This window comes from Streptopelia decaocto, assembly GCF_964273445.1.
Source record: "Streptopelia decaocto genome assembly, chromosome: 17".
Lineage (NCBI taxonomy): Eukaryota > Metazoa > Chordata > Aves > Columbiformes > Columbidae > Streptopelia > Streptopelia decaocto.
The window spans coordinates 3,119,412-3,137,376 of record NC_138672.1 but is presented as its reverse complement, the minus strand read 5'-3'; the positions used below and the strand labels follow the sequence as shown (position 1 = coordinate 3,137,376).

The 17,965-nt window shown below is 46.0% G+C and overlaps 1 protein-coding gene across 3 annotated transcripts; it reads right to left on the bottom strand.

The window, feature by feature from the left end:
* Window positions 1-3,733: 3,733 nt before the first annotated feature.
* Window positions 3,734-16,168, bottom strand: NELFB (negative elongation factor complex member B). Of its 3 annotated transcripts, none has more exons than XM_082067427.1 (13): window positions 15,995-16,168; window positions 15,140-15,303; window positions 14,851-14,950; window positions 14,236-14,466; window positions 12,013-12,198; window positions 10,550-10,662; window positions 9,832-9,934; window positions 8,759-8,854; window positions 7,258-7,400; window positions 6,356-6,462; window positions 5,332-5,473; window positions 4,412-4,520; window positions 3,734-4,157 (listed from the first exon to the last, which is right to left on the bottom strand). In XM_082067427.1, the coding sequence occupies exons 1-13, from the start codon at window positions 16,094-16,096 to the stop codon at window positions 4,020-4,022; spliced, it is 1,734 nt and encodes a 577-aa protein (XP_081923553.1). In that variant the 5' UTR covers window positions 16,097-16,168; the 3' UTR covers window positions 3,734-4,019. The 3 variants fall into 3 exon arrangements, with proteins under 3 accessions (XP_081923553.1, XP_081923554.1, XP_081923555.1); XM_082067428.1 differs by having other exon boundaries at window positions 15,140-15,366; window positions 15,995-16,116; XM_082067429.1 differs by lacking the exon at window positions 15,140-15,303 and having other exon boundaries at window positions 15,995-16,120.
* Window positions 16,169-17,965: the final 1,797 nt, after the last annotated feature.

Below are 17,965 nucleotides of genomic sequence, written 5' to 3'. Positions count from 1 at the left end.
GCGCAGGGCTATCCCAGCTGGCAGCAGTGACCGGTTCATCCATCCCAGTAGAACGGACCTGCCCTGCTGGGACCTGTGCTCCAGAATACAGAGAGAACACCAGGAATCACCTAAAAACCAAACCATTCTGGCAAAATAGAGAGGACTCACAACAGCTGATGGGTATCCAGGGGATCTTCGTTTTCTTTCTGCTGTGGTCTTTCTTTGGTCTCCTTTTAATTTGGTCCACAAGGAGCCATCCTGCATCAAATCAGTACGTCAAGTGGAATCTGTCTGTGTTTTGAAGTGATGCTGGGAATGCTTTGGGTATCAGGTCGTTTGGCAGTAAAATGTATTTCACTATAATAATTTCTTTTTCAGTAATTTTATATAAGACCTGGTTCTCCTGCTAGCACAGGCCTCAGTAACCGGCTGCTTATCCCAACAACAGCAGTTACAGTGCTCTACCCATCTCCTAACGTAGCTCAATTCGAATTATTTGTTTCACAGCTCGACATAGAATTTTAGTTAAATGTTAACCATCAAAAAAGCCTGAAGAACCTCTCAGGGCTATTAGTTTCTCTGATCTCTCAGGAAAAGCACACAGAGAAGCCCAGATTGCCCGAGCTAATTAGAGTTCATTGTAAAAATCCACTTCCCACTCACGTTTGGAGAGAGCACACTTTTTTTTTGTATCACAGGTATCACACCCCCGTTGTAAAGACAAACTGTGGCATAGAGAGTGATTCCAGCTCCGTGCCGTGCCAAGATTTGTGTTTGGGCAGGCGGGGGGCACTACCCTCTAGTGTGCACTACCCTCTAGTGTGCACCCCCAGCAGCGCACGCCTGTTGCTGCACAGCATCTCAGCTGGGATGAGTTACCCAGCACGGAGGCGCTACTGAAAACATGTTTAAAAACACAATGATTTTCTTACACAGTCCAGCTGTACCTCACCTGGTAGTTGTGCTGCAGGACAGCACCATCCAGTACTGGAGTGAGTGGAGAGGAGGGAATGGAGCTGGTGAGGGTCTGGAGCACAAGTGTGATGGGAGCGGCTGAGGGACCTGGGGGGTTCAGCTGGAGAACAGGAGCTGAGGGGAGACCTTCTGATCTCTGAACTGCCTGAAAGGAGCTTGGAGCCAGGGGGGGTCGGGCTCTGCTCCCCAGGAACAAGCGCCAGGAGCAGAGGAAACGGCCTCGAGTTGCGCCAGGGGAGGTTGAGGTTGGATGTGGGGAACAATTTCTTCCCCAAAGGGCTGTGGGGCATTGGAACAGGCTGCCCAGGGCAGTGCTGGAGTCTCCATACCTGGAGGGTTGGACAGATGGACATGAGGTTCTCAGGACATGGGGTAGTGGTGGACTTGGTGGTGTTAACAGCTGGACTGGATTTCCAACCAAAATGTGTCCCACATGCAGCTGCAGACGCCTCCTGCCGCAGCCTGTGCAGAGGTTACACACACGAGTCTGTGGTTTCTGGCACTGGAATGAATCCATTCTCATCTCAAAGAATGGAAACACACCAAGATGTTCACTACTAAAACAGCGTGTTCTGAAAACTGTCTCCTTCTTATCCCATCTTTGTGCAGCAGCCAGGCCAGGAGAGCACAGAGCAGCAGCTACTCCCACTCCCCCCCCAATCTCCCCTCCTCAGCTGAAGCAGCCACCAGCACTGGTCACAGACACTTTGTGCTCTGGGATTCGATTTCTTTGTGGATCTAAAAACTTAAAATCACCAACATGTATCTCAGTGCCCTGGGTACAGGCTAAAACACAAGAGGTTTTTCTAATAAGTAGTAAATCACAGTCAGTCTGGATTAAAAGAAGTTTGTGCCGCAGGAGAGAACCAAGTCAGCACATGGTGCAAGGGAAACCTTTAGTGATGGAGAGAATCCCCAAAACAAACCTAAACTAACCTTCAAGTCCATGTAGAGCAAGGGTCTGAGTAGGTTCATTGCGAAAGGTTCGTCAGCAGCGTGGGATGTTATTTTGTGTAAGTTACCATGACAGTTTAAACAAAACTTTGCAAGAAAGACCTGATTGTTATACCCGGTTCCTGTTTCCAACAAGCCCCAACAAGTTCGATGCCAGAAGGGCTGAGAAGTGGCCAAAGGCAACGCAGACGCCGAGAGCTGGAGTGAGACAAGGTGCACGAGGTGGATGAGAGGACAGTGCCCTGTCACACACAAACCTGACGCGCCCTCCCAGGTCTCCCATGAGATACAGACCAGTCTTCGCATAAAAGGAGAAATAAAGCACCAAGGCAATGAAGAGAGGCAGCACTCATGCAGCATTTGAGAGCTCAACAGGAAGCAGCAAACCACGCAAAGAGGGAGTTGGCAGCTCCGGGGAGGGATTTCCACCAGCATCTGTTTCTTTTTCTTGGACACGGCTTCAGGAAATGGAAAAGTCTCATGAGCGTGACTTGGCACCGGATTGCTCAAGTCCCAGGAAACAAGAGGTGATGGGGAAAAATAAAAATCACCTCTGGAAACAGGACAGACAAGGAAGCAACACGGCATGGCCAGCACGGATGGGCAAATTCCAAGGGTTAACTGTGTCCGACAAACCTGAGAACCTTCTACAAAGAGATGCGTGGCTGGGGGGAGAGCAGCGGGGAGCTCCCCTTGACTGTAAATGGCTTTTGACACAACGGTCTGGAGAATCCACACGGCCAAACCGTTTTACTGCTGGGACACCAGGCTCAGAGCATCGTGGTCAACAGCACAAAGTCCAGCTAGCAGCTCGTTACTCAGGGCGTTCCTCAGGGGTCATTAATAGGGCTGAAATTGCTTAATGCCTCAATTTACAACCTGAAGACAGAACACACCCTCAGCGAGTCTGTAAATGATACCAAGCTGTGGGCACAGCCGATACCCTGGGCAGGGCTGCAGTCCAAGGGATCCCCTCAGCCAGCTGGAGAAATGGCACATGAGAAACCTTGTGAACCTCAAAAAAAGGAAAAGAAAAAGTCCTGCTCTTGAGAACCTCACCTAAGCTGGTCCTGCTCTGTGTCAGGGGTGGAACACAGACCCTCAGAGGTGCCTTCCTACCCAAATTCTTCTGCAATTCTGAATTATTCATGTAGGCAGCTTCCTGCTTATAGGGGACTGGCAAGATTCTCTTCAGGCGTATTCTACCTGCTGAAATCATCGTCAAGGCAGCTCTGAACTCACCCAGCTCATCCTCCTCCCATGTCCATCTTCCCACACATCCTACCTGAGGCTTTTGCTGAGGCAGCAATAAAAGCAGAACAGGAATTAACTGTAACAGTACAGACAGCAACACAAATGAGCCATGAAGAACAGGCTGTTTTTTCAAAGACAGAATTTCACTCCAGCTACATTCAAACCCTATTGCCATTGGGGAATATACTCGTCTTGGTTTTTTTCACTGGCTCCAGGACTCATTTCAAACTACTCATCTGGGGAAAAGTGGGGAGAGAATGATGCAATTTCTGGCCTTCTTTAAAAACCTAGCTGAAAGGATGGCATTTGACTGCTTCTTGCTCTAGTGACATCTCTGACTAACGCAGTACATCTTACCATGTACCAAAAGAGCCAGAATCTCAAACATTAATCAGTGGAATTTATCACCTCTGAGATTTCCTTCTGCTGAGCATCTTCTCCAAAGACCCAGAGGAGCTAGCTAACAGCCAAAGCAAGCTACGGTTAGTCTTCAGTTCCTACTACTTGCTCAACCGTATTAGAGTAAAACACTCATCGCCCAGTTCTTAGAGTTTAAAAGACAAGATGCCAAACTTAAAAATATGCATTTTCTTTTTGAAAACAAAATGTACAGTCAGATTTTAAATGGATCTACAAGAAAACGCTCAACTATCTTTAAGAAAAGTAAACCTTTGCAACGCACTGCATACAGAGTTTTCTAACCAGCAACAGCCAGTGAGCTGGGTGAACTGCAGTGTTTCCTGAAAGAGCTTCGGTGGCTTTTTTTTTATGCTTGAAAGGCAATAAAGTGCCCTCACGCTGCAGAGCACGAGGTGGGTTGTTCTCCTGTCTCACTCTTGCACTACCGACACAGCTCAGCGGGAGGCTGGCGTGGGCACAGTGGGCAAGGTCAGCTCCATGGAGGGAGTCTCAGTGGCTTCAGCTGGACTCGGCTTGCGAAGCTCCAGTTTCTCAGTGAGCTGGTTATAAAGCTCCTTCACAGCTTCCCCGCTCTGCAGAGTGAGAATTGGGGAGGGGAGAAACAGAGAAGTCACACTTCATTCTAGTTGCTACTCGCTGGAACACTAAGTGTGCAACTACCCTGTGTGTTTTAACAGAAACCAGCACACAGAGAGGAAGTTACACGGTCATTATGACACAAGTTGGTACACTGGAAAGCAGAGCTCATGTTCTATTAAGCAACATTGGGAAAGGCAGCTGCTTTCGTTTGCAATTAATTTTCCCTTTCTCATGCTCCCCCTCTTACCTGCTTGGTGGGTTCCAAAGCCTTCTGGAGAGACTCTAATTTGGCAGGCGCCACTTTGTGATGCAGATGAAGCAGCAGTCTCAGCACATGTCTGTGTACACTCTCCTTTCTGCAAAAAGCAATTTTACAGCAGAGTAACCGATACAAACAAATAGCATCTTGAGAACAAGAAAGCTACAGCAACAGTACCAGAATAATTCACATACCCATAGGTTGGCAGCTTTGATACAATTTCCCATACTGCCTGAGAACTGTAGTCTGCATGCTACAAAGTGCTAACCCTGCCTGAGACTTTCAAGTAATTCATGTAATTATTCAAGAGGACTGGACTAACTGTAGCAACCGTGAAGAAGGCGAGGGAGATTTCAAGCACTTGGCAGCAGCTGGTGTCTCTGTTGGACCCACCACACGCACATGCAGGACATTGGTCCCTCTGCACACGGAGGAAGTGGTGGCAGGAGCAGCACACGCTGCTGCGCCTCAACGGAAGCTCTGGGCACTTCTGGGGAAGCGGCTGGAGGTCAGATCTGGTCTGCAGGCCACCAGCTGGACCACACTGACTGAACACAATTAACAGCCACAACCAGATTTTCTGTGTGCAGCTGATACTGCAAAGAACTGAAGTTAATTCTTCATATTCAGAGCTACTGCAAAGCACAAAGGATATTGTGTTTTGCAGCTCTAACTTATGAATAATGAATTACAGTTTAGGTAATAATTCATAATCAACACTTAATAATCCTGCTGATAAAAACTTGAACACAAAATATAAGCCTTTCCTTAAAGAAAAATGGCATCAGGCTCATATTTCCAGCATATGTGAAGAGTTTGCTGAACTATTAAAACATAATTCAAAGCAGTATAACCTATTCTCTCAGGTATCCTGTAAATTTACTTCCCCTGAGGAAAATCAGATTTACCTTGAGCAGGCAGTGAGAAAGAAGCCATCAAAGAGACTGGTGCAGAACTCCTCAAGTGCAAATTCATCACCCAGCAGCGTGAGATTACCAGTAAGCAGATGCAGAAAAATATCACTGAAGGCCAAGTCACTGAACGTCTCAACTGTACAACATGAAAAGGAAAGAGACTGAGACTGACAAGGATGTGCCAAAACCTGAATCTGCAGCAGATGTTCCTGACGAAAACTTTGAAGTGAGATTTCTTTTTAAAATAGGTAGCCCTGGCAGGGAGTTTTGATCTTTCAGACACAAATAATTAGGAGCAGAGAGAAGAAAATGTAGAAAGCCCATGTCGCAGAGTAGCTTGCTGCTGCCCAAATCATAAAGTCCCCAACTATCCTCCACATCCACCTCCTTGCACTCCTCAGACCCTGCAGTGAGCAGACACAAGTCACTCACCAGTGGAAAACTCACCTGTGTGAATGAGCTGACAGTTCAGCAAAGGGTTCACAGAACAGCAGAGCTGGGGTCGGGGAGTGGGAAGTGAACTGCCCTGCCACTGCAGGAGCTGCAGTTCCTGAGATTGCTTCAGAGCTCCCATGCAACTCGCCCCAGAGAAGTCAGCAAAGAAGGTCATCCCAGGGAAGGATTTAAGGCTGTGTTTGGTCCTGTTTTGTTTTTTCCCCGCACAAAGCCAAGCCCCAAGAATTTCTGTCCATCTGCAATTGCCATGAGCAGTGGCAGAATTAAGCCACCTGCTCTTTTATCCTTCAGATTCATTCCCAACAGTTCTCAACTAATCTCACTGTTAATACAGCCTTTGATCTAAGAACTACTGACCTTCAGCCACTATCCCTAAGTTCTCGGATCAGGAGAAAAGTATCCTAACTGCAGACAAAACCGCACACTTCTGCAGGGCCTTAGAAGAGCCAAAGGCAGAACATGATGTCTTTGACTCTGAAATGACTTTCACTCCAGCTTTACTTGCCTCCTGGGTGTCCAGTACAAGGCAAACAGGCCTAGAAGACGAGACAAAAAAACTTACCCAGTGCTGGCAGGAGCCTAAGGAAAGCATTCTTGTTCCTCTGCTTAGTGATGTGAAGGACGTAATACAGCCCAATCTCACACGCTATTCTGTTCTCCTGCAAGAATCTGTTAAGGCAGAAGCAGCTACTCAGTGACTGAGCAGATATTCACCACCGTGATTCAGAAAAAATTACCACTCAGCAAACATCATGCTGTCTCACAATCAAACACTTGGATTTGATTGTGAACATGTGTAACAGTATTAATGATAAAAGTGCTACTCGAAATGGGTTTTAGAAGAAGCCCAAATACTCAAAAACGATACAAAGTCCAACAGTGTTTTGGTTTAGTTTCCCAAAGGTCAAATATCTACGCTGTCATAGAGGAGAATACAACTACTGGGACATGGTACTCCAGATTCTGGCATACAGATAAAAATTGTCCTGGAAATCAGTGCAAGATCTGATTACAACAGAGCACACAGAGCTTTTCTTTCTCTTTTTGACATCCCTGGAGTGAGAGGTTATCAACAGAAAATGAGTGTCTGTGTGATAAAAATGCCAATTTGACAATTTACAATAGCACTCTTCAGAACCAGCACGGGCAGTCGAAACATCACTCACTGTGTGGGAAGCTACACAAGCAGCCTTTTGAAAGCAGTAATACCAAATACTTTCATGTTCAATCTGCCAAAAGAATGGTCATTACAAGAAATATTATTTTATGCAGATAAATTTTATCAGAGGAATGATGGTGCAAACCTCTTCTGCTAAAGGAAAAGTTAAGGCTTGATTAACTGAGACTAAATCTTGCCTCAACAAAGCTTTCACCTTACCACATACAGTATTTTTTGCTGGCTCCCTGATGTTTAGTTTTGGTAACAAGACCACATGTACAAAGTCGGGAAGGCAGGGTACGTACTTGGTGAAAGCTTCAGGAATGGTGCTGGGGTAGGGAATTGGGCCCTTCTCCTCCGAGGGCAGTTTCTGATCCACGTTGAACGTGTGGTCATCCACCACAAAGGACATGAGCATGGGCAAGAACTTTGTGATCAGCTCAGCTTCCTTGAGGGACAGAAGAACAGAGGGAACAGAACGACATTTTCACCAATCAGTTCATGCCACCTAATGGTCTTTGAGTGCCGTAACAAATAGAGAGGCAACATTACGAGCCACATCCTAGACTCAGAAAAATAAGCTCTTAGATATCCAGTTCCAGTCAAAATTCCTTGAATAATTCACTTCCACATCTCCCACTGGTAATTAGGAAAACTGTATTTTACCTCATCTACAGAAATACACCTGCTCTAATTGTTGTTTTTGACAATTATGTAGCATTTCTGAGAGACCTTTCCTAATACTGCTGCAAGCACTGCATGTTAAGGATGGTACCAAACTGCTTTTATCAATAATTACAAATCATATCAAGTAATTACAAATCATTTTGTTCATTCCCTAAAGTGACAGGGATCAATGAATAGCTAGAATAGCAACAAAGAGCATCTCCTCGCACCAGGCTGATCAGCCTGTGTTGTACCAGATTCACAGAGGGGGAGGTCACAGCTTGTGGCAAACACAAATAAATCAGATGTAAAATACAGATTTGGAGATTCCCTTTAGGAAAAATGTTCACAGATTCCTTCTAAGAGACGCATGAGAGCACCTCTGCAAGTCCAATCACAGTGCTATGCTTGGAGTTTCAATCACCATCACTGTTACAATCTGAGTATTAACGCACACCTTTCCTGTAGTAAATTTAAAAGCGCAATCAGCCAGTAATATGTATTTTGGACACTTCAAATATCCCCCTAGGTAGACGTTTGCTGCTTTGTAGTTCAGCACAGAAATGGCAAATTTATCGAGAAACAGTCCCGCTGTGCAGCACTATGGTTAATCCTCCTGCCGTCCCCAAGCAGATCTGCTCCCACACTGCGCCAGGGCCGCCTGTAACACTGGGCAAAATATTTCCAAAGTGTCGACAGGCTGTAGCTGAATGTGGCACTACACAAAATTGCTACAACAGAGCCAGAAGGGAAGAACATTCTTCATGTCAATGAAAAGCTGCTACACTGCTGCCAGAGTTTCGGCGCAGCCTCTGAAATCCTGTTTTCCACATACAAGATGTTTTACAAACTCGCCAGTTGTGTAGAAGGAACAATGAGTAACCAGTGCAGAATTGAATAGAGGTACAGTCTGATTTTAAAACAGTAGGGGCCAGGCATTCATGTAAATCAAAACGCAGGTAAACAAAGCTCACAGCAGGTCCACGTGAGCTGCTGCTCTGTGCCCACTTACATGTATTTTCTAAGCTATGATAACAGCTATGCAGAATGAATGTTAAATCAGGGACACAATCAAATAATAAACAAGTCTCAATTTGTTTAAATTAAATGTGTTAAATTCCAAACATCACCATGGCTCACCATTTTTGGTTCCTTGAAGACTTGACTGTCGATCATGTCCCAGGCCCCCTGTCCCAACGACAGCATCCTAAGGAGCAGCAGCAGATCCGGGCTTTCCTCGAATTTTAATGGGAGGAGAAAAACAGCTATTTTGATCTTCCCCAAGTTGCACATACAGATATTTATTTGAAAGTAGTGGTTTATATTCAAAAGTCTCCTGGATTAGCAGCTTTATCAAGGACTGCTAAAGGCACTCCCTTCTATGATTTAATTGACAACTGATTGCTCAAATGGAAATCAAATAACAGACACACCTGGCAGTTTGTGGTTTTTTTGTAACGTTTTATAATGCACCAAAAAGTATGCAGCCAATGTAATAACTACATAATTTTTAAACATGTCCAGCCAAATTAGTACACTGAAATATAATGTGACAGGACAAATCATCTCGGTAGAAGAAAGAGAAAGCATGCGTAAGAACGACAATGTTTTTTTGTTTATATTCTGTCCTGAAACCAAAATAACTTTCAGTCTTACAGTGTCATGAGGAAGTTATTCAATCCAACAACAAAATTTAACAGCTCAGGGATAAAAACAGCAAATGCCTCACACTGTTCAGACACCTGTAAGGCCATCCCCTCCTTTAACATTTAAGCACTTCCTGCAGTCACTACTTGCAGGAACTGTGTTATATTGCAGCCAACATACCAGAACAGTGTCAACTAACCCACTGCTTGTACCCTGACAGGGAGAAAAGGCTGCTGCTGTTAGGTAAACTGATGGAAGGCCAAAGCGGGGAGGCACGTATTGTACATTTGATTCTATATATGCATAGCTGTTAGGATAGAATGAGCCACGCAAAGGATTCATTGTCAATTTGGAGAGCTCCCAAATGCCCCCCTCTAAACAGCGCTCCTGCAGAGCCCTGACGCATATGCTACACATGGACAAGGAGTATCGCGTTTCCCTTATTTCAATTCAGACATGCATTTGAGAACTGAACCGTACTTCTCCTGCAGCGCCAGCCCTTTGTTGATAAATGCTATTGAGTTAAGACGACAGCTCGGATCAGGTGCACAAGCTGCGACACTCACCCTGGGTAAGGTGTCCTGCCCAACCAGGTCTTGCAGGTGCCGGATGGTACTCAAGGCCAAGGTGTTAATGGCGAAGGGATCACACAAGATCATTGATAAGTCCCTGAGAAGCAAAAATCAAATACGTGTCACGAATAACAAACAACCCTACTGTACAGTTCCACACCCAGCTGTAGGACACCAGTGTGTTTCACTATTCTTTGGTGTAATCCTACCAACTATCGGATGTAACACCGAAGTAGTGTGTGCGTGCGTACACTATATTTTTATAAGCACACACCGTGCTGTGTTTAAAGAGAGAGGGAGACACAGGCCAAATACTGTAGCAATACCCTTACTACGATAATCTAAAACCTGAATTTCTGTCTTTTGTTACCTACAGGTGTTCACCTGATGAACATTCTCTTGCCTTGTAGAAACACCATGAATGTAGAAACACCATGAATGTTATTTCTTTGACTTGAAAGAGCATGTTATCCCAAAACAATTCCTAAAGGTCTTCTGCGCTGAAATCCAGCAGGAGATCTCCTGCAGTGTGCCACCAGCACACGCCTGGCTACGCCCTTGTGCGCTAATGCTCATGGATGTATAGGATTTGACTGCACAAAAGAGCTGTGAGCTCACTCTTGGGGAGAACTAACACCTACAATACCTGTCAGATGTTGTGATTGCTGGGAACCCATTTTCAGTTTCTCAATAAACAGCCCAAGCTCCTTACCCCAACACTTGTTCTTGTCCTTTCTTCACTCCATCCAGAAACCCTTGCAATTCCCGAGCTCTCTTGTTGTCCACAAACTTCTCCCGAATGCAGGCATCAAGGCACCAAGTGAACTGGTATAAAACAGGAGAAAGCTTTATGAACCACAGCAATGCAGTAAACCAGCAATAAAATGCACAATGCTAGAGAAAAAGGCTCAAATTACCTCCAAATACCTGAAATTAATATATTTTATTAATATAATTAGACGTGGTAGCCACTGGTCAGAGAAAAACATTCCAAAATGAGGTCAGAGATACCAACATAAGTGAACCTTTGTGCCACCTTCTCCCCTCCCAACAAAGACAATCCCGGGTGATCACAGAAGAGTCGTGTACAAAATATATCAATGTCCAGCACACCTGATCCGTGTGGATTTATACAAGTGGGAGGCTGACAAAGCAGCAGCGTGGCTTGGCAATAACAATAATATGGGCTATTTTAGCCACTGCAATAGCACTCCCATCCTCAAAGCAGGGGATATTAATGGTGGAGGTGCTTCTGCTTAAGAGCTGTATTATCAAAATGGAAAAAGACAGTTAAGTGAAATGTTTTATCTGACCTAAAATTAAAGGCTGTTTTCCCCTTTCAGAAAACAACAGATATTTTCCCCCAACATTTCACCTGCCAAAAAAGAACAAGTTGCTAGATTCTATGAAATGCTTTCATTGCAGCTTCTTTGCAGCAGTCACTGCATTTTGCAGTGGCAAAATGAGGTTGCTGAAAACAATCTGCAACTTGTTCAAGAATTGCCTTTTTTTATTGTCACTGCTTGTATACTGATTTTGGGACTCTTGATCAGATTACATTAAAAATGTGCGGTAACATCATCAGTCTAGGACATATTCTCTCTTACCTGAATACACTTAAAACTCAGCAGCACTACTCAGAAGAAAAAGCTTTGTTCTAGATCAGAGTGGTGCTGACCACTGACAAGGGGCCAGCAACAAGGTCCTGGTGTGACATTAACACCACATCCACCATTCCCCACTATTTTAATAGTTTAGTATTAGTTTTCTTATAATTCAAGATTAAAAGTATTTAATGTTACACATGCAGTTTACTGACAGTTGGAGTAAATCACACCAGGAAAAAAAGCCAATTTTGATTAAGAACCTGGGGCTATCTAATATTTTTAATTATTTTTTTGCAGATCTACATAGGTCAGATTAGACAATGTTTCAAATACTGCACAAGTACCACAAATTTGAATGATTTATGGCTTATGAATGAAAGCAAGCTGCTGGTTAACCAAGATGAAATGTTCACTGGAAGTTCCAAGCAATGTAAGATGACTTTTGGATTCAAGGTCTGAACTGTCTCCATTGAGAGAGTTCTCTGGGCTGAAGTCCTGCGGGGCAGCAGGAGTGGGCAGAACAGAAAATTCTCCAGTAACACTCCTGCACGTCCCACATGATTAATACCTTATGACAGGGGTCAACGGTGCAGATTTCATTGATTTCCAGGTCATGCAGCGACATCAGGAGCTCTGCCCGTAGCGTGCAGTAATGAACATTCCTTGTCCGAAGGAATAAGGTTCTTAGAAACTGCAGCACCATATCGTAGAGCTTCACGTTCTTCCCAATCATCTGGGTCAGCTTTTGAACCACCTACACTCCAAGTGGGAAAAACATGCGCTCAGTACCAAGAGATACTGTTATTCCACACATACACACAAAATGTAAATCAATTCTTCTATGTGCTTTATCAAGATTGAAACATCCGTATTGATGTAAGTTCCTGAAAAGGATTTCCAAGAGCATTTGTTCAAGAGACATTCATCAAACCTTTCATAGTCATAACAAAAGAATAAAGAATGCAAAAAAAACGCTCTCTTGCAAAAGGAAATTGAAGCATTATTATATAAGATGTTCAGCTATGTGGAACGGGTAAGAAGCAGTACCTGTTATTGATGAATACAATTTACAATTGTAATATGAACGAAACTCACTCTTTGAAAGCCTTTTTGTATTTCTATTTACCTTCAGGCTATGGGCACAAGAACGAAGGTGAAGGTTTGTACTGGTTTGGGCTGGGACAGCGTTAAATTTCTTCACAGTAGTTTGTATGGGGCTGTGTTTGGATCTGTGCTGGAAACAGCGCTGATGGCACAGGGATGTTTTAGTCACTGTTGAGCAGCACTTGTAGAGTCAAGGGCTTTTCTGCTCCTCACACAGACCCACCAGCAAGCAGATTGGGGGTGCACAAGAATTTGGGAGGGGACACAGTGGGGACAGCTGAGCCCAACTGACCAAAGGGACATTCCACACCACACGGCATCGTACTCAGCAATAAAACCGGGGGAGAGGCTGGTGTGGGGAGGCCACTGATCAGGGACAGGCTGGGCATCGGTCGGTTGGTGGTGAGCAACTGTTTTCATTTGCATAGCTTGTCTCTCTTGGGTTTTACTTTCCTTTATCTTTGTTGGTTTTTCCCTTGCAATTTCTTTTTTAATTATTGAACTGTTTTTATCTCAATCCACAAGTTTCTTTTACTCTTCCAATTCTCCCGCCCATCCCACGCAGGGGGAGTGAGCGAGCAGATTTGTGCTGCTTAGTTGCTGGCTGGGGTTAAGCCACAAGTCCACAGCATAAACCTGAAGTAAACTGCACCTCAGCACCTACACTACATGGGCTTTTGAAAGCAAAGCAGACCCAAACCAAACCCCCCATGTAACAGAAATGCTGCCCTCTCTGAAATCAAAGCTTTTTACTGGTTTATCCCCACAAGTCCTTAGCATTCTCAATAGCAAGGTCCTTACAGAAGCTCTGATATTTCCCTTTTGGAGCAAAAGCCACCTGAGTAAAGCAACACGTTACAGCTGAACCACTGTAAGGGTTTGCAGTTGCCAAGAGGAACGACCCGCTCCTCCTAACACCCACACCACTGTTCCTTTCAGCAGCAGTCCTGCTGTGTGACCCAGCCTGTCTCTTTGCAACAGCTTCAGTATCAGCTGATCTCTTCTTTGAGCAGATCCAGCTGTCTTGGAAAACTATTTACTGCTTTTATTTGCTACTTTCTGCAGCAATTACTGAGCTGAATCAGCTCATGGAAGGGTCTGACAATCACCAGAGCTACAGGGAGGGAGGGGAGGAGCAGCACCTGCCCTGCCTGCGGCTGAGGGTTGGATCAGCTCAGCCACCTCACCTAATTCCATTCAAAGAGCTACTTTTCTGAACAGCAGCTTAGCTACAACTTTCAACATACCTTTCAATTTTTTACCAAAAAAGGGCAGCTTTTCTTGGACTATGTCCTGTTAAAAAATTAAAGTTCCAAGAAAAGAAATGTAAGATATTCAAAGTGATTTGACAGAGATGCTCATCCTTCAGAACAGCTGAGGGGTATTAAAGCCAGACTGAGCAATAAAGGAAAAAAATTGGCCTTGCTATCTTTTTTTTAAAAGCTCATGAACAATTAAGAACATCAGTTATTACCCAGCACTGAGTAACTATTAAAAGAATTCCTGCTGCTTTCATCCAGACATATAGGAGAAAACAGCCTGGTACTTCTTGCAAAGACTTTTGTCTAGCCAAACAACCTTAGTAGTGAAGTTGGGTGGGTGACATGGACACTGTTATTTGATGAGGTTGACTGAAAGCTGATAAATTCCATTCACAGCACTTTGTAAGAGTTTTCCTCGTCCTTACCTCTCCTTGACGCCTTGTTTTGGGAGACGGACTGAAGAAATTGTGCAAGACAGAAATATCATTGCTGAAGAGAATATTTTCTTTCTCCAGGATATATTGCTTCAGCAGTGGAGACACCTCATCTCCAAACAGAGCCTGGTTATCCTGCCAAATCTGGCGCTTCACCTCCACCGCACAGGCTTTATACAAATCCTTATCGGCCATTACTAACTTCAGCTTCTTTTCAGGGACCTGCAAACAACAGAGCAGTTACCAAAGTGCAGAGCAGCTTTACCTGCCTGACTGTCCAAGAAATAAGTAACTGACTACAGAAGACTCTAAATCATAATCACAGGCAGTCTGGTCATTTACACAACAACGCAAGTAAACAAGAGGCAGTATCACAGACTCCTCTTTGGCCTTCCCCCGTCCTGTAACAATAACCCAGTTGTAAGACCCTTAAGACTTCCGTTAAACCTATGATACTAAGATTTAGGGTGATGTTTCAAAACTCAGTAACTTACAAAAGTTCTACGAGCAGTTTTGAATCAATTACTTTAAGTACAATATGATGCTTTTAATAAGGCTACTCTACAATGGAGATGTAATAGAAGAGAACCGGTGGAGCGGTTTTACCTTGGGCAGGTGCTTCATGACACACATGACCACAGGCTGTATGGAAGGCATCTTGACCAGGGAAAAGCTCTTCTCCAGAAGATCCTCCAGCTTCTTATATCTGAAAACATGTAAGAGCAAGAGACTAAGTACAATGTCACAGCAGAAGACCAAACTGGCTCATCTCAAAGCCACTGGAACTTGGTCCCCCAGGAACCAAACTCCCCTTTGCAGAAGTCACCCCTCTGCTGTAACTCATTTCCACCCCAAATTCCCAGCTCACTCCGAATAACCAAGACTGCTGACAAACCTCTCCTCAACCTTCCCTTCCAAGGCAATGGCAGATACCCTCTCCAGCAGCTTCTCCCTCAGCTCGTCGAACACCGACTGGTGGAACTCGAGCCGGGGGGTGCCATGCAGGTCCAGGAAGGGCAGGGCTGACTGCAGCGACGGCAGCAGCACCCCATTTTCTGTCTGCAACGAAACACCGGCCAGGGCCGGGGGTCAGCCGGCTCTGCCAGCAAACGGCAGCAGGGGCTGCGAGAGACATAGAACCATGCAATTGTAGGATCATTTTGGCTGGAAGAGACCCTCATGATCACTGAGTCCAACCATAACCTAACTGTAGAACTAACCTATGTCCCTAGGAACCTCATCTAAATGCCTTTTAAACCCCTCCAGGGATGGTGACTCCAGCACTGCCCTGGGCAGCCTGTTCAATGCCCCACAGCCCTCTGGGGAAGAAATTGTTCCCCAGATCCAACCTCAACCTCCCCTGGCGCAACTTGAGGCCGTTTCCTCTGCTCCTGGCGCTTGTTCCTGGGGAGCAGAGCCCGACCCCCCCTGGCTCCAAGCTCCTTTCAGGCAGTTCAGAGATCAGAAGGTCTCCCCTCAGCTCCTGTTCTCCAGCTGAACCCCCCAGGTCCCTCAGCCACTCCATCACACTTGTGCTCCAGCCCCTCACCAGCTCCGTTCCCTTCTCTCAACTCGCTCTAGTGCCCCAATGTCCTTCTTATGATGAGGGCCCAAAACTGCACACAGTATTCAAGGGGAAGCCTCACAGCGCCGAGTACATACTGGTGAAAAAACAAAAAGGGGAAAACCCCCACAAACAGGCCGCACTTCGGGCCTCCAGCCCCGGCGTCTCCACGGCGACCCGCCCCACCTGGAACTGCTCGATGGCCTTCAGGGGCTCCGTGCAGTTGGTCAGCGTCTCCTTCAGGTCCTCGCCGTTGGCCACCCCCAGCTCCTGCAGCCCCGCGTACATAGCGGCCTGGCCGGGCCCGCCGGGCCCGCTCCCGCCTGCCTCCCCGGGCCGCCCCGCTCCGCGCCCGCCGCTCTCCGCCCCCGCGGAACCGGCGCCGCCGCACGAAGGTTCCGCCGCGCCAACGTTCCGCCGCGGGCTCCCCGTGCTCTCATTTCCACTTAAAACAATAAGCCCTGTCTGCAACTGCTAACCTAAAGATCCGTAAATCCTTTCAGTTTTAGGGCAGTCTGCTCATAGAACAAAGATAAGAGTGATTTGCAAAACACCTGATAACGAAGTACCGACACTACCGACCTTGTGGCTTTAGCCATTCAGTGCCCACATAACTGAGTCTTGCTTCAGCATATATCTCAAGACTGTTGGATAAAGCGTCCTTTAGCTGAACATTGCTTGTTATACGATAAGATAATTATGTAATGCAATATGCAAATATGTAACCAATTGGCTCTTTAGAACTGCCCTGAGTACTGATAAGATTTTGTATATAATGGCTGCTACTTTTCTTGCTGGCTTGCTGGCTTCATTCCAGCATCCAGACTTGCACAGCTCTGTAATAAACAATATTTCTGTGTGCTAAATTTGGCTCCTTTGTATGCACACCAGGTAAAACCCCCTGGTTTGGGGACAACCCCCACACGCGGCACCGGGGCGCACTGCTCCAGCTAACAACACCACAGGAGCACGGCAGCGAATGCCGGGGTTCTCCTCCCCACGAGGCAGCTGCCACTTCCTGGTTGATCCCTGGCAGAGAGCAGTGGAAACGGGAAACGGAACCAAAATCAGCCTCACAAAGGAGAAGTGGCTTTTCTCCATTCATAGTTTAACCTTTGCAGGCCCGTACTTTCAGGATAGCTGCTACAGAGGTAGGGGAAACAATCCTAATTTGTCCTTTGTGAGATCTGTGGCCAAGCGGCAGGATTGTATAGAGCGGCATCAGTCTAACTCGTTGCAGAAACTTCTTTTGTATTTGCCCATCAGTTTGTATAACTACTGAGGCAAAACATGTGTGATTTAGAGCCCCCCAAACCACTTAGATCTGTCCACGGACCCCCATGCACCCCAGCATTCAGACGAGAGAATGCTATTCCCAGCCACGAGCTGCTGGGGCATCCTTTGGTCTCTCACCTCTCTGTTCCCCTGCACCGTTTGAGGTCCCGGCTGCAGCAGGACTGGCCTGAGCACAGCAGGATCTGGCAGCTCCTCCCTCAAGCTGGATATCCTGGATATCCTTAGATGGTGATGATATATCGTGATATTGGTATAAATTACAGTGACCTCTCCATGGGCACGAGCAATCAGCCAGCCCCCCACGCATCCCACGTGCAGCATTTCTCCGAGACAGGAGAACGCCTGGGGTGCCTGTTTTGTTTGTGGCACTGCAGCAAGCTGAACTGCTGCTCAAATCCTCACAACTGAAGGGTATGAATGCTCGCTTGTCCTCCTGGGCAGGTGTGAGAGCAGGGGCAGGAGGACTGACAGCACTCTGGCAATTTAATCCATGTCTGTTGCAAGGCAGAGCATTGTCAGGCCAAGTGTAAGCAAAACAAAGCAGCACAGAATGGTTTGGGCTGGAAGAGACCTTTAAAGCTCATCCAGTCCAGCCCCCTGCCATGGGCAGGGACACCTTCCACTAGACCAGGTTGCTCAGAGCCCCATCCAGCCTGACCTTGAGCACTTCCAATGATGGGGCATCCACAGCTTTTCTGGGCAGCCTATTCAGGGTTTCACCACCCTCATTGTGAAACATTTCTTATGTGCAATTTAAATCTACCCTCTTTCAATTTAAAACCATTGGCACTTGTCCTGTCACTACAAGGACATCTGCAGATGCATTCTAGTTGCCAACGAGCAAAATCTGGAGTCTAAACT